Source organism: Eleutherodactylus coqui, chromosome 1 (assembly GCF_035609145.1).
Source record: "Eleutherodactylus coqui strain aEleCoq1 chromosome 1, aEleCoq1.hap1, whole genome shotgun sequence".
NCBI lineage: Eukaryota > Metazoa > Chordata > Amphibia > Anura > Eleutherodactylidae > Eleutherodactylus > Eleutherodactylus coqui.
This window is the reverse complement of record NC_089837.1, coordinates 528,544,372-528,560,014: the sequence shown is the minus strand read 5'-3', so window position 1 is coordinate 528,560,014 and position 15,643 is coordinate 528,544,372. Positions and strand designations below refer to the sequence as shown.

Sequence of the window (15,643 nt, the reverse complement as noted above, 5' to 3'; positions counted from 1 at the left end):
CTATCTCATATCTATCTATCTATCTCATATCTATCTATCTATCTATCTATCTATCTATCTATCTATCTATCTATCTCATATCTATCTATCTATCTATCTATCTATCCCATATCTATCTATCTCATATCTATCTCTCTCCTATCTGTCCATCTCCTATCTATCTATCTATCTATCTATCTCATATCTATCTATCTATCTCATATCTATCTATCTATCTATCTATCTATCTATCTATCTATCTCCTGTCTATTTATCTATGTATCTCAAATCTATCTATCTATTTATTGCACATCTATCTCATATCTATCTATCTCATATCTATCTATCTATCTCATATCTATCTATCTATCTATCTATCTATCTATCTATCTATCTATCTATCTCCTATCTATCTATCTGTCTGTCTATCTATCTATTTATTTATTGCACATCTATCTCATATCTATCTATCCATTTCATATCTATCTATCTGTCTATCTATCCATTTCATATCTATCTACCTCCTATCTATCCATCTCATATCTATCTATCTATCGATCTATCTATCTATCTATCTATCTATCTATCTATCGATCTATCTATCTATTTATTGCACATCTATCACATATCTATCTTTCTATCTATCTATCTATCTCATATCTATCTATCCCATATCTATCTATCTATCTATTTATTGCACATCTATCTCATATCAATCTATCTATCTATCTATCTCCTATCTATCTATCTATCTATCTATCTATCTATCGCACATCTATCTCATATCTATCTATCCATTTCATATCTATCTGTCTATCTATCCATTTCATATCTATCTACCTCCTATCTATCTATCTCATATGTATCTATCTCATACCTATCTATCTATCTATCTATCTATCTATCTGTCTCCTATCTATTTATCTATGTATCTCAAATCTATCTATCTATTTATTGCACATCTATCTCATATCTATCTCATATCTATTTATCTCATATCTATCTATCTCATATCTATCTATCTATCTATCTATCTATCTATCTATCTATCTATCTATCATCTATCTATCATCTATCTATCTATCTATCTATCTATCTATCTATCTATCTATCTATCTATCTATCTACCTATATATCCTCAATCTATCTCATATCTATCCATCTATCTCATATCTATCTATCTATTTATTGCACATCTATCTCATATCTATCTATTTATCTATCTATCTATCTCATATCTATCTATCTATCTCTCTATCTATCTATCTGTCTATCTTATATCTATCTCCTATCTATCTATCTATCTATCTCATATCTATCCATCTATCTCATATCTTTCTATCTATCTATTTATTGCACATCTATCTAATATCTATCCATCTATCTCATATCTATCTATCTATCTATCTATCTATCTATCTATCTATCTATCTATCTATCTATCTCCTATCTGTCTGTCTATCTATCTATTTATTTATTGCACATCTATCTCATATCTATCTATCCATTTCATATCTATCTATCTGTCTATCTATCCATTTCATATCTATCTACCTCCTATCTATCTATCTATCTATCTATCTATCTATCTCATATCTATCTATCCATTTCATATCTATCTATCTCATATCTATCTATCTATTTATTGCACATCTATCTCATATCTATCTATCTCCTATCTATCTATTTATCTATCTTTCTATCTATTTATTTATTGCACATCTATCTCATATCTATCTATTCATTTCATATCTATCTATCTGTCTATGTATCCATTTCATATCTATCTACCTCCTATCTATCTATCTATCTATCTATCGCATATGTATCTATCTCATATCTATCTATCTATCTATCTCCTATCTATTTATCTATGTATCTCAAATCTATCTATTTATTGCACATCTATCTCATATCTATCTATCTCCTATCTATCTATCGATCTATCTATCTATCTATCTATCTATCTATCTATCTATCTATCTATTTATTTATTGCACATCTATCTCATATCTATCTATCCATTTCATATCTATCTATCTGTCTATGTATCCATTTCATATCTATCTACCTCCTATCTATCTATCTATCTATCTATCTATCTATCTATCTATCTATCTATCTCTCTATCTATCTATCTATCGCATATGTATCTATCTCATATCTATCTATCTATCTATCTATCTATCTCATATCTATCTATCTCATATCTATCTATCTATCTATCTATCTATCTATCTCATATCTATCTATCTATCTATCTCATATCTATTTATCTATGTATCTCAAATCTATCTATTTATTGCACAACTATCTCATATCTATCTATCTATCTATTTATCTCATATCTGTCTATCTCATATCTATCTATCTATCTATCTATCTATCTATCTATCTATCTATCTATTTATTGCACATCTATCTCATATCTATCTATCTATCTATCTATCTATCTATCTATTTATTGCACATCTATCTCATATCTATCTATCTATCTATCTATCTCATATCTATCTATTTATCTATCTATCTATCTATCTATCTATCTATTTATTTATTTATTGCACATCTATCTTATATCTATCTATCCATCTCATATCTATCTGTCTATCTATCCATTTCATATCTATCTACCTCCTATCTATCTATCTATCTATCTATCTATCTATCTATCTATCTATCTATCTCATATCTATCTATCTATCTATCTATCTGTTTATTGCACATCTATGACATATCTATCTATCTATCTCATATCTATCTATCTATTTACTGCACATCTATCTCATATCTATCTATCTATCTATCTATCTATCTATCTCATATCTATCTATCTATCTATCTATCTATCTATCTATCTGTCTATCTTATATCTATCTCCTATCTATCTATCTATCTATCTATCTATCTATCTATCTATCTATCTCATATCTATCCATCTATCTCATATCTATCTATCTATCTATCTATCTATCTATCTATCTATTTATTGCACATCTATCTAATATCTATCCATCTATCTCCTATCTATATATCTGTCTGTCTATCTATCTATTTATTTATTGCACATCTATCTCTTTCTATCTATCCATTTCATATCTATCTATCTGTCTATCTATCCATTTCATATCTATCTATCTATCTATCTATCTATCTATCTATCTATCTCCTATCTATCTATCTATCTATCTATCTATCTATCTATTTATTTATTGCACATCTATCTCATATCTATCTATCCATTTCATATCTATCTACCTCCTATCTATCTATCGCATATGTATCTATCTCATATCTATCTATCTATCTATCTATTTATCTATGTATCTCAAATCTATCAATCTATTTATTGCACATCTATCTCATATCTATCTATCTATCTATCTATCTATCTATCTATCTATCTATCTATCTATCTGTCTATCTATCTCATATCTATCTATCATCTATCTATCTATCTATCATCAATCTATCTATCTCATATCTATCTATCTATCTATTTATTGCACATCTATCTCATATCTATCTATCTATCTATCTATTTATTGCACATCTATCTCATATCTATCTATCCATTTCATATCTATCTATCTATCTCATGTCTATCTATCTATTTATTGCACATCTATCTCATATCTATCTATCTATCTATCTATCTCATATCTATCTATCTCATATCTATCTATCTATTTATTGCACATCTATCTATCTATGTATCTATCTCCTATCTATCTATGTATCTATGTATCTATCTATCTATTTATTTATTGCACATCTATCTCATATCTATCTATCCATTTCATATCTATCTATCTGTCTATCTATACATTTCATATCTATCTACCTCCTATCTATCTCATATCTATCTATCTATCCATTTCATATCTATCTATCTATCTATCTATCTCATATTTATCTATCTGTCTATCTATCATCTATCTATTTATTGCAAATCTATCACATATCTATCTATCTATCTTTCTCATATCTATCTAACTCATGTCTATCTATCTATTTATTGCACATCTATCTCATATCTATCTATCTATCTCATATCTATCTATCTATTTATTGCACATCTATCTATCTATGTATCTATCTCCTATCTATCTATGTATCTATGTATCTATCTATCTATCTATCTATTTATTTATTGCACATCTATCTCATATCTATCTATCCATTTCATATCTATCTATCTGTCTATCTATACATTTCATATCTATCTACCTCCTATCTATCTCATATCTATCTATCTATCCATTTCATATCTATCTATCTATCTATCTATCTCATATTTATCTATCTGTCTATCTATCATCTATCTATTTATTGCAAATCTATCACATATCTATCTATCTATCTTTCTCATATCTATCTAACTCATGTCTATCTATCTATTTATTGCACATCTATCTCATATCTATCTATCTATCTCATATCTATCTATCTATTTATTGCACATCTATCTATCTATGTATCTATCTCCTATCTATCTATGTATCTATGTATCTATCTATCTATCTATCTATCTATTTATTTATTGCACATCTATCTCATATCTATCTATCCATTTCATATCTATCTGTCTATCTATCCATTTCATATCTATCTACCTCCTATGTATCTCATATCTATCTATCTATCTATCTATCTATCTATCTATCTATCTATCTATCTCATATCTATCTATCTATCTATCTATCTATCTATCTATCTATCTGTCTATCTATCCATTTCATATCTATCTCTCTATCTATCTCATATCTATCTATCTATCCATTTCATATCTATCTATCTATCTATCTATCTATCTATCTATCTATCTATCTATATCTCTCCTATCTATCTATCTATCTATCTATCTATCTATCTATCTATCTCATATCTATCTATCTCATATCTAAGTATCTATCTCATATCTATCTATCTATCTATCTATCTATCTATCTATCTATCTATCTATCTATCTATCTATCTATCTCTCTCTCTATCTATCTCATATCTATCTATCTATCTCATCTCATATCTATCTATCTATCTAATATCTCTCTATCTCTCTATCTAATATCTCTCTATCTATCTATCTATCTATCTATCTATCTATCTATGTATCGTAAAGAGGATTAATGGTAAAGTCTTTAATGCTTTAGAGCAAAGAATAGGTTGATTGTAAAGCCCCTAGTAATCTACCGTAGTAAAGCAGGTAATAAAACAGTCCCTGGTGATGTGGGGCAGTTTAGGGATGTATGGTAAAAGCCCCAGTGGTTTATGGAATTAAAAGGATTTATTGTAATTTCCTCATCTATGGTAGGGCATTGGAGGGATTAAGGCCTCATGTCCACGGGCCAAAGAAGAATTAAAATCCGCAGCAGATTTTAACTCTTCTCCCGCCCGCGGATCCGCACCCCATAGGGATGCATTGACCACCCACGGATAGATAAATACCCGCGGATGGTCAATAAAAGTGATTTAAAAAAAAAAATGGAGCATGAAAAAATCTGGACCATGCTCCATTTAGATGCGGGTCTCCGCAGGGACGGCTCCCGCGGGCTTTTATTGAAGGCTATGGAAGCCGTCCGGATCCGCGGGAGACAAAAATCGGGATTTACTCACCGGCTCCGGTTCTTCTCTTCGCCGAGGCTCCATCTTCTCTACGTCGCGGCCGGATCTTTTTTCTTCGGGCCGGCGCATGTGCAGGGCACGTCACCGACGTCATCCTGCGCATCCGCCGAGCCGAAGAAAGAAGATCCGACCGCAACGGAGAGAAGATGACGCCGCGGCGAAAAGGAGATCCGGAGCGGACGAGAGGTAAGTTTATTCTTATTTATTCTCATTTTCAGCGCTCATGTCCGCGGGGCAGGAGGGACCCGCTCCGGATTCTCCATGGAGAATCCGGAGCGGGCCCGATTTTCCCCGTGGTGATATAGGGTAATAGGGTTAGTGGTAAATTTCTTGGCAATCTATTGCTGTGAACAGAATTATGGTAAAGTCCTTGGTGTTTAGGACAGTGAAGAGGTAAGTGGTAAGGGTCTCTGGTTGTCTAGGGAATTTCAAGGATTTTTGCTGAAGTACCTGTTGGTCTAGGGCAGTGAAGAGGATTAATGGTCAAGTCTCTGGTGCTGCAGGTTAGTGAAGTGGTTAGGAAAATGTCCGTGGAGGTATAGGGTCGTGGAAGGATTAATAGTAAAGTCCCTGGTGGTTTATCGGATTGAAAGGATTTGTTGTAATTCCCTGGTCATCTAAGGCATTGAAGAAATTAATCATAAAGTCTCTGATATAGGGCAGTGAAAGTTTAGTGGTAAATTATCTGGTGATCTAGGACTATGAGGGAGTTTATGATAAAGTCCTTGGTGGTTTAGGACAGTGAATGGGGTAAGTGTTAAAGTCTCTGGTCATCTAGGGCATTTATGGGATTTGCAGTGAAGTCCCTGGTGGTCTAGGGCATGTAGGAGTTTAATGGTAAAGTCCCAGGGAATCTAAGGCAGTGAAAGAGTGTATAGTAAAGTCCTTGGTGGTTTAGAAAATAGAAAAGATACCTTGTAAATGTCCTGGTTATCCAGGGCAGTGAAGAGGTTAATGGTAAAATCCCTGTAAGTCTAGGGAATTGAAGGAATCAATGGTAAAGTCCTAGATGGTCTAGAGCTTTGAAGGGGTCAATTGCAAAGTCGCTACTAGCTTAGGAAATTGAATAGGTTAATAGTGAAGTCCCTGGTGGTCTGAGGTAGAATGAAGGGAAATGGTCCTGTGTTTCCTGTCATTCGTGTCCCCATAGAAAATGTGGTCCCTAGTCTCCTGCCCTGTGTGCCCCCTCCCATTAAAACCAGCTGTGAAAATACCCTGAACTAAATGACCTGCGTCTCATTGCGATAGCGCCCCCTGATGGTCGTATCATACCCATCTTAACAGCCCATTGCCTTCCATTGGTGATGTAATCACAGAGTTAATCAGCTGTGACAGTTTTATTTTTCTCGGGTTGTTACTCTCCACGCTCGGCTGATCTCTTACGCTCATGAGGAAATGTTAGTAAATCAATAACGGTGCCATTATTACACATCATGAGCTATAAACGAGCCGCGCCGCGCCAGGCTGCCCAATCACTCCTGGTAATCTCTCGGTAAATATGGAAAGTTTCTTGGGTCCCGGCCCGGGGCTTCAGGCGATGTGTTCAGTGCATCCGGACCGCAGATAGTAGCATAGCGACTAAATGACCGTCCACATCACTGCCCACACTCGTTACACGTGGAAGCCATCCATCCCGCGGCAGCGCCAATTGGAAATGACGCTTTTACACTTCAGTATCCTCCTTATATCAGATGGACCCGTTATACTGAGTACATATAATCTGTAGTCTGCAGGCCTGGCCAAAAGTTTGGACACTGACACAGTCGGATGTTTCTATGGTTACTAAGTATAATTATATGCATTTCATAGGTTTTTTTTTAATACTTTTTATTGGCAAATACATCAAATTTAGGCAAAGACTCAATATTTTCAAGACTCCTGCAATGCGCCCTGGCCTGCTGGTGTGAGGAAGAAGTGCTTCTGCGCTACCCCTTACGTAGAGCAGCGGCTCAGCCACTGATTCATGCAGCTCCAGTGCCAGTTGTTAAGCTCTGCCCCCTCTGGGCGAGGCTGGGAAGGGCACAGGGGAGGATAGAGTGGCCAAGTGCCGAGAGCACAGATGTAGGAGGAGGTGCTGTGCAGAAAGGCCCCGCTAGACCAGCAGCAGTGCCAACTGCCATGTTCTTGAGGCAGCTTGCCCTATGAGGCTGTGAGGGGGTTCTGCCCCATATAGTGGCGCAGGCAGTCTAGCATGGGCTGTCATCAGTCACCATTTGGCCCAGAAGCTGATATGCAGCATGTCGGGGCGAAGTGCAGAAGGCTGGAAAATTAGGGCCAAAACTGTAAATATGAAGGCTTTTTGTCGAAACCTCGTGTATTTGTAAATAAAAAGTTAAAAACGCCTGAAATGGGGAAAAAAATACTGAAGCAGAAAACTGTGAAAACCAAACCTTTCATCAGTCCGACCACTTTTAGCCACGGCTGTATTGTGTAAAGTATCTAAAATGTAACAGTGAGTGATCAGCAGGACATCGGCCGGTCGCTGCAGATTTTCGCTCCGAATCCCCCATTTCATCGGAGGGTCCGCAGGCTGATGTTCACATGGGGAATCTGCATTAGGAAGTGGTGTGACTTCTCACGTCACTCGCAGCGGGGTCGTTACATCGTGATGGCGGTCTCCTTTTCGAATGACATAGGGCGCCCATTACACAACGCGCACCCAGACCTGGTGTAGCAAGCTGACTCCAAGCCATAAAGCGAATGAAGGGTGAATGATTTACTTACTACGTCGACTAATTAAAATAGAATTTACTGAGCAACAAAGGGTCAAAGGTGGATGTGGTGCCGGCGGCGCTGCTGGCACGGCGGGACTGGTCTGCTCTGAGGTGGTGGAAGAGGGGACTCACACGTATCTGGGCAGAATGCAAGGGGTTGGGAAAGGACAGCAAGAGGGAATCACAAGGGATTGGGGACAACTTTTTGAGTTTACACGGTCAATTTACCGTTTTCATTGGGATCATTTTTGGATCCAATTTTTTTTTTCGAATTTAAATTTTTAAAAATTAATGTAATTATTATTCTTTTTTTTTGGGGGGGGCAGTGTGGAATAAACGCAGCATGTCTGCTGATACTTTCACTATTTATCTCACACCGTACACCATGCGGTTTACCCCATGAGGACGCAGCCCCACATTCCAAGAGGCTTATTATTTAGTTTATTTCTCCATCAATATGATACGGGTGGCTCAGGATGGAGTCCACCTCTCCAGGATGGAGATCGGCTGACAGGTGTTGTAGTCTCTGGGGGGGGTCAGGGTTCTACCTGAAATTTGGGTCTCCGAGTCCTCCAAGGGGAACGTGGTGTCCAAGTCATCCACCCAGCTCTAGTCGCCCACGATTGGTCTCTCAGCCTCAGCCTTGTTTTCTGCTGTTGGTAACTGGTACTCTTTCCAGTTCCCAAACTCGGTCTAACCACAGCAAGAAGTAACAGAGCCCACATGGGTTTATTGTGGTGTATGTGGAGCGTGGTTTCCTTCCTGGGCGCTGATGTAGTGACACAGAGTTAGGGGTCCCCTACAGCACCTCATAATACATGTTTTATGTTTGTCTTAAGCAGCGTCTTGTATGTTGAATGAATCAGAGATATGTGTATTGGAGCTTGTAGGCATGAAAGGGTTAATGTCTGGTCATGTCTGGAAAATGTATCGTTTTGTCCTGTGTGTGGTATAAAAGAGTAGGTCAAGTGTTAGCCAGAGAGTTCAGAGTTTTGAGTCCTGAGTTGAGTTCTGAGTGGAGTCCTGAGTATCGGAGTCCAGAGTTCAGAGTTGCAGAGAGTTAGTGAAAGGAGTGAGGCATGGAGGAGGCTGAAAGGTGGTCTGCTGTCCCTGCGTTGGCCTAGCCATTCCAGAGATACTTACCATAGCCACTAACCGCAAGGAGTGTATGAGCCCAGACAAGGGAAAAGCTGTGCAGGAACTGCATGCGTCCAGAGAAAAAAGAACCCACCAGAGAGCGAGAAAAGCGTGAGTGACTAACAGCTGAGAGAGAGATCCGACAGATAACTTGGACTGTGGAGGTGCAATGCCCTGAGAATCCTCACTGTTAAAGCACTATTCTAATTGTGTTTTTGCACCAAAGACTTTTGTACTGTTATTACCTAACGAGAGTTAAGTAAATGGACAGGTCCAAATGCTTCCGGTTCTCATCCAGGAAAGACACTCTGTGTTTGTCGACTAGTTTATTTGACGGGATTACATTGAAGAGATCCACCGCAGAGGATGGAACGTTGGCGTCACGAGTGACAAACAGGATTTCAGGTAACCACGGTTACTATTTGTAATCTTCCCCTGTCGGTAAGGAGGTCGGGTCCTGAGCTACCGTTAGGGAGGAGACGGTAGAGCCTGTGACAAGGTTTTCCTTTATAGAGAATATGGGAAAAGTGTTTAAAGATTTTTTTTGCTTTTGCTTTTAATTTTTTTACATTTTTTAAAAAGTGTATTAAAGTTTAAGGGTCACTCCGGCGAAAACACAGTTTCCATCTGTGCCCCCCTCAGATAATTGCCTGTCACACTCTGGTGGTCTCCTCTGTGTATTGCAGCCACTTCCCTTATCACTCAGCATTTTGATGGATAGATTTTTAACTTTCAGTTTCACTTTTATCCCATCATGCATCAGCACAGCATTAGCTGCGGTTATACCATTTCTGCCTGCTGGGGCGACAGTTTAATTATTATTACATTCTATATCCACCTAAATAGGATACAGAACATAAATATACAATCAGAAAGATGAGCTGTGATCTCCTCTATTATACCTGTATGATCATAATCAGTAACTGTGATGGGAGTGTCTGTGTCTCCCTCCAGGCAGTTTCTGTGGTAAGGTCCATATAATAGCATTATACAGACAGAGAAACTGACTAGAAAATGAACACATAACCCCAAGTAGAGCCAGTCAGAACTGAGATCACATGACCATCTGAGGACAAAGAGGCTGCGTGTTTTAGACAGAAAGGAATCACTAAGTACTGTAACACTAGCCGACATATTCTGTATATACTGAAAGGATAGCTACGGTATATTAGGAATGAATACAAATTCATCGGAGTGACCCTTTAATTTTACATCTTTCGTAGTCCCATGGGAACTTGACCCTGCAGTCGCCTGTACAATATACCGCAATACTTCCATTATGCTTTTAGTTGTTGGCTATTAGATTCTGCCCCGTCCGTTCTTAATCATCTGGAATCCATGTCATATTTGAGAGCCTTTACTAAGTCTCAGATAAGCATGGCAATCGATCAGCACCTCACAGCCTCACCTCATCACATGTGGGAACTGATGAGATGAAGGAGGATCCCCACGGCTAATGACTTAGATGCTGCGCTCAGCATTGACCATGGCATCTAAGTAGTTAAACAGCTGTGATTGCAGGTAGCACTGATTGCACTGTTTCTAGTGAGTGCCAGCTGTTTCACACAACCAGTTACTAGGGCTTGGCTCCCTTGCTGCCAAGTCAAGCAATAATGTACATGTATGTCATTGGTTGTTGAAGGGTTAAAGGGATTGGCGGGTGTAGAAAATAGATATCAAGTCCCGAGCTGTCAGACGCTTCCCCATACCATTCAGCATCCGCATCTATTAGTCTCTAGAGGACCCTGCACATCAGTACTTTACCCATTTAGTCATTTGTGGAATTCAGTGGTCACTGTGTGGTGGTATGTTCTGATCACTGTATGAAGATACTATGTGGCATTGTATGGTGGTGTTATTTGTGCACTGTATGGTAGGAGTATTTTAGTGCTATATGGGGGTATTATTTGAGAACTATATGTGCCTTGACTTTATTCTTAGCTGTGCACTGTGTAGCGGTATTATTTATGCACTGTGTGATGGTTGTCTTTTAGTACTCTATCGGGTTATAAGTTGAGAGTTGCCTGGGGACATGACGTTGGTGCTGCATGCTTGTATTGTTTGATCACTGTATTGTATTACTATTTGTGCACTGTATGGCAGTATTATTTGTGCACTGTCTACTGATGTAACTGTGCACTTCATGGCAGTACTGTATGTTACTGCTCACCCGTTTAATCTCTCACCACTGCAGCACTGCTGTTCTGGTCCTCACGGATCTCTGGCGTTTTGGGGGTCTTGTGCCATATACCGCTGGTGCCAGTGATGACCTGCAGCAGTGATGTTGGTATACAGGCATGTCACCGCTGCAGTCATGTCAACAAAGCCCAGCGGGACGGACCAGAATGGCGGCACTGGAGCAGTAGGGAATCGAACCGGTGAGTATAGTGTCCTTAGTTATGTTACCGCTGCATTACATTAATGCATTACTGCATTACAAATCCCCTTTAAGACTGCAGATGGACATATATCATTATAAACCGCGGTATAATATCCTGTAATATGCGGTAATCTTCACCCGTCCACACCTGAGCCCACAGCTTATAACATGATGTCAGAGCTCAGGTGTGTAAATTAATGTTATCGCCAGGTAAGTCACCAAAGAGGAAGTAACTAGAAGGAAGTTACGGCCCCCATTGAGCGTCTTTATTGCTGGGAAATGGAAATGTGTTCCTGCGGGCGGTGAAGATGTCCTAATGGCGGAGGGGTGGAGTGAATACATGAAGAAACGCCGCACAATGTACTGACTGCAGCTGAAGTTCCCACAGCAGCCATAATATCTTGTGTGCCTTCATCATGTCCCACAGCTATACTTTATGTTCCTACTTCTCAGCCATGGACGCAGCAAGTTCCAGTCACTTCCTCTTCTGCACATGTGGACTGGTGATGAACGCGCCAAGCGAGAAGTAGAGGTAAGATATAAGATAGTCTTTATATGACTCCTGTTACTAATGGTCACTAATCTGTAGAGGAAGTCCCAGCCCCATCATCACCCTAAACCACCAATAATATTATCCACACAGCACCCTAGACCACCAGGGATGTTAGATATCCTTCAAGGATATATACTAAAAACAGTCTAAATAATCAGTATTAGTACCTTTTATGGTCCTGGATCACTAGAGCTACTAAGTAGTAATCGCTAATCCACTCTAGGCCACCAGGGATATTAGCTATAAACCCATATCTAACCCAGACAATCATGGCTACTAGATATAAATATTTGCCACATTTATCACCCTGGACCAGGAGAGATACTAGTGACTAACCACTAAGCCACTGTAGACCACCAGGGATATTATATCAGCGGCAGTCTGCAGGACCTTAGAGGGGTGGCCCGAACAATGCTTGGCTGCTGCCCGGTAGGAGCTCACTAATGCTACAGGGGCCACTATGGGGTCAGTATTAATATTGCAGAAAACTATGGGGGTCACTACTACTACTGGGACCATTATAGGTGTCACTATTACTATGGGGGCCACTAACAGGAGCACTATTATTACTGGAACCTCCAACGGGGCACTATTACTACTGAGATCACTAACAGGGTCACTATTATTACTGGGGCCATTAGCAGGGTCGCTAGTACTTTTGGGACCAATACTGAGAGTGCTTTTACTCTGTCACTTCAGACAAGTCTCAATGGCTCAAATATATGTTGGGTATTTTGTGTATTGGTTACTTCAACGCCTGTAAAATGAGTGTTTTTTTGCCAGGCGGGGGGGGGGGGGGGGGGGGGGTTAACACTTTGCCTCAGGCAGGATAAAGGCTTGGGACATGCACCCCTGTATTAGATGTATACCCATCGCTAGCCTACACCATCATGGTTACTAAATATCAACCCACTCATCACCCTAGACCATCAGGGATATTAGAAAAAAACCCTTCAAGGATATATAGCCCAAACCAGCATAGACCAGCAGGATCACCAAACATACTAAGTAGTAATCGTTAATCCACTCTAGACCACCAGGTATATTGGCTATAAACCCGTAGCTAGCCTAGACCCCCATGGCTACTAGATAAGAGTATTAGCCCATTTATCACTCAGGACCACCAGAAGCTGAGCCCACATCCATAGCCAGAGCCGACTGTGACTGATTTCCCACTGGAACAGTGGAGATCGGTGAGAACATCAATCCCAGCTGTTATCCCCCTATATGATGATCACTGCATGTGAAGGGTTCACAGAGGGAGGGTGCTCCCTCTGTTACGTCGTTGGCCCCCCGCCTGTTATCGTGGAGGGCACATGGGTTGCCATGGCAACTCGACACCAGACAAGGGTGTCCAGGTCTTCCATGGCCTGTGATCGCTATGAGAAGCAATAATTGTATTATCAGTGCAATCATAGACTCACTGGTTCAGGTCCTCTACGGGGACAAAAAATTAGAAAAAAATAGAAATAGTAAAACGAAACCATTTTTGTGTCACTTTCTCCTTTTTGTTTTAAAAAAATCAACAAATTTTTAAAACCGCACATATTTGGTGTTGTCACATCTGTAATGACCTGTAAAACAAATTGAACAGTTTTTATCCTGCACAGCAAATGCTAAAAAGAAACAAGCGAAAATGCTGTTTTCATTTTGCCCCCCCCCCAAAAAAGTTATAAAAATGATGAAGTAATCCATATCTACCCCAAAATGATACCAGTAAAAACTACAGCTCACCAAGCAGACGTCCAGTCCTCATAGTGAGGGAAAAATAAAAAAGTTATAGCTTTTGGAAAGTGGAGGTGAAAATCCAAAAATTGTTGCATCCTCAGGTCCAAGAGAGGGCATGTCACTAATTGGGTAAACAACAGGAGGCGCTATTGAGCATGGAGGGAATATGAAATCTGGGTTGGTAGCTGTGTAGCACAGTGAATGATGATGGTGGGCGGTAACCTCTGAATTTTTTGGGTATTCCAGGGTTCCCGTTGGACTCTCAGCGGTCCATGGCGAATCACACTGGATTCATTCTCCTTGGATTCCCCGGAATTAGAGAGAAGTTCTACACTCCAGTCTCCATTGCACTATTTATGTTCTACCTGATATCCCTCTTCTCCAACGGCGCAGTCATAGCTTTGATCCTGTGTAACCGGCGGCTCTACCAACCCATGTACTTGGTCATCCTAAACCTGGCCATTTCCGATCTGCTGTTCGACACCATAACTTTGCCGAAGATCGTTGCCCGCTACTGGTCTAATGATGGATCCATCTCCTTTGCTGGATGTATTTTCCAAGTATTTAGCGCACATTTCCTGGGAGCCTTCGACTCGTACATCTTCTTACTGATGGCCATTGACCGCTATGTTGCCATCTGCAAGCCGCTGAGATATCCCTCCATAGTCACCAACCGACGTATGATCCTCCTCTGCTGCTGCTTCTGGTTGTTCACGGCTGTGATCGGGTTGGTCATCGCTCTCCTGGACTCCAGCATCCAATTCTGCGACAAAAATCGAATCCCGAGCTGCTACTGCACCAACACCGCCGTCCTGTCCTTGGCTTGTGAAGATGTCACAGTCCTCAAACGTCTGATTTTCGGGATTGCCATGTTTGTCCTTCTGCTACCGTTTGCTTTCATCCTTTTCTCCTATGGAGTCATCATCAGGGTCATCATCTCTCAGACTCAGACTGACAGTCGGCGGAGGGCATTTTATACCTGCGCCACGCATTTGTGTGTGATTGGCTTGTATTTTGTGCCAAGGATATTTGTGTATGTGGCCAATCAAGTCAATCTGTTCCTCAATGAAGACATCAATGTCCTCATCCTCTGCTTCTATACCTTCGTGCCACATATGGCGAACCCCATTATATACTGTCTTAGGACTAAGGAGATCAGAAGAACGCTTAAAAATCTGATCGAGAGGAGAATTCTGATGCGAAAACAAAACATGTCTGTAATGAATACGATCTCAGGTCTATCGCTTCAGTAGTTGGTGAGAGAGGCTCGATGCCGGGATTCTGTCACTTTGTGTAGTCTGTACCTCACAGCAAACCTACAAGTCCTTGTAATGTTTTACATAAACTCTTGATATAATTTACTTGCAGTACCATGCCTGTGCACTTGGTGTGCTGGTGAACTATATGTTGTACAATATTCTGCAGCACCATCTAGTGGAAAAAATGTGTCATGCAACAATTTAGATTTTCAGGAAACTTCATTGATTTCTTCTAAAGGCAAGAAATAAAGTTGAATGTCTAGAACTA

The 15,643-nt window shown here is 39.6% G+C and overlaps 1 protein-coding gene across 1 annotated transcript; it reads left to right on the top strand.

Moving 5' to 3' along the window:
• The first annotated feature begins 14,361 nt into the window (after nucleotides 1-14,361).
• On the top strand, nucleotides 14,362-15,369 carry OR2AT4 (olfactory receptor family 2 subfamily AT member 4). The gene has a single exon (XM_066589026.1). It carries the CDS (start codon nucleotides 14,389-14,391, stop codon nucleotides 15,367-15,369), a length of 981 nt encoding a protein of 326 aa, XP_066445123.1. The 5' UTR covers nucleotides 14,362-14,388.
• Nucleotides 15,370-15,643: the final 274 nt, after the last annotated feature.

What these genes read in the sequence shown, in the direction of transcription:
- OR2AT4 (XM_066589026.1), top strand. Translation starts at nt 14,389, where the DNA reads ATGGCGAATCACACTGGATTCATTCTCCTTGGATTCCCCGGAATTAGA.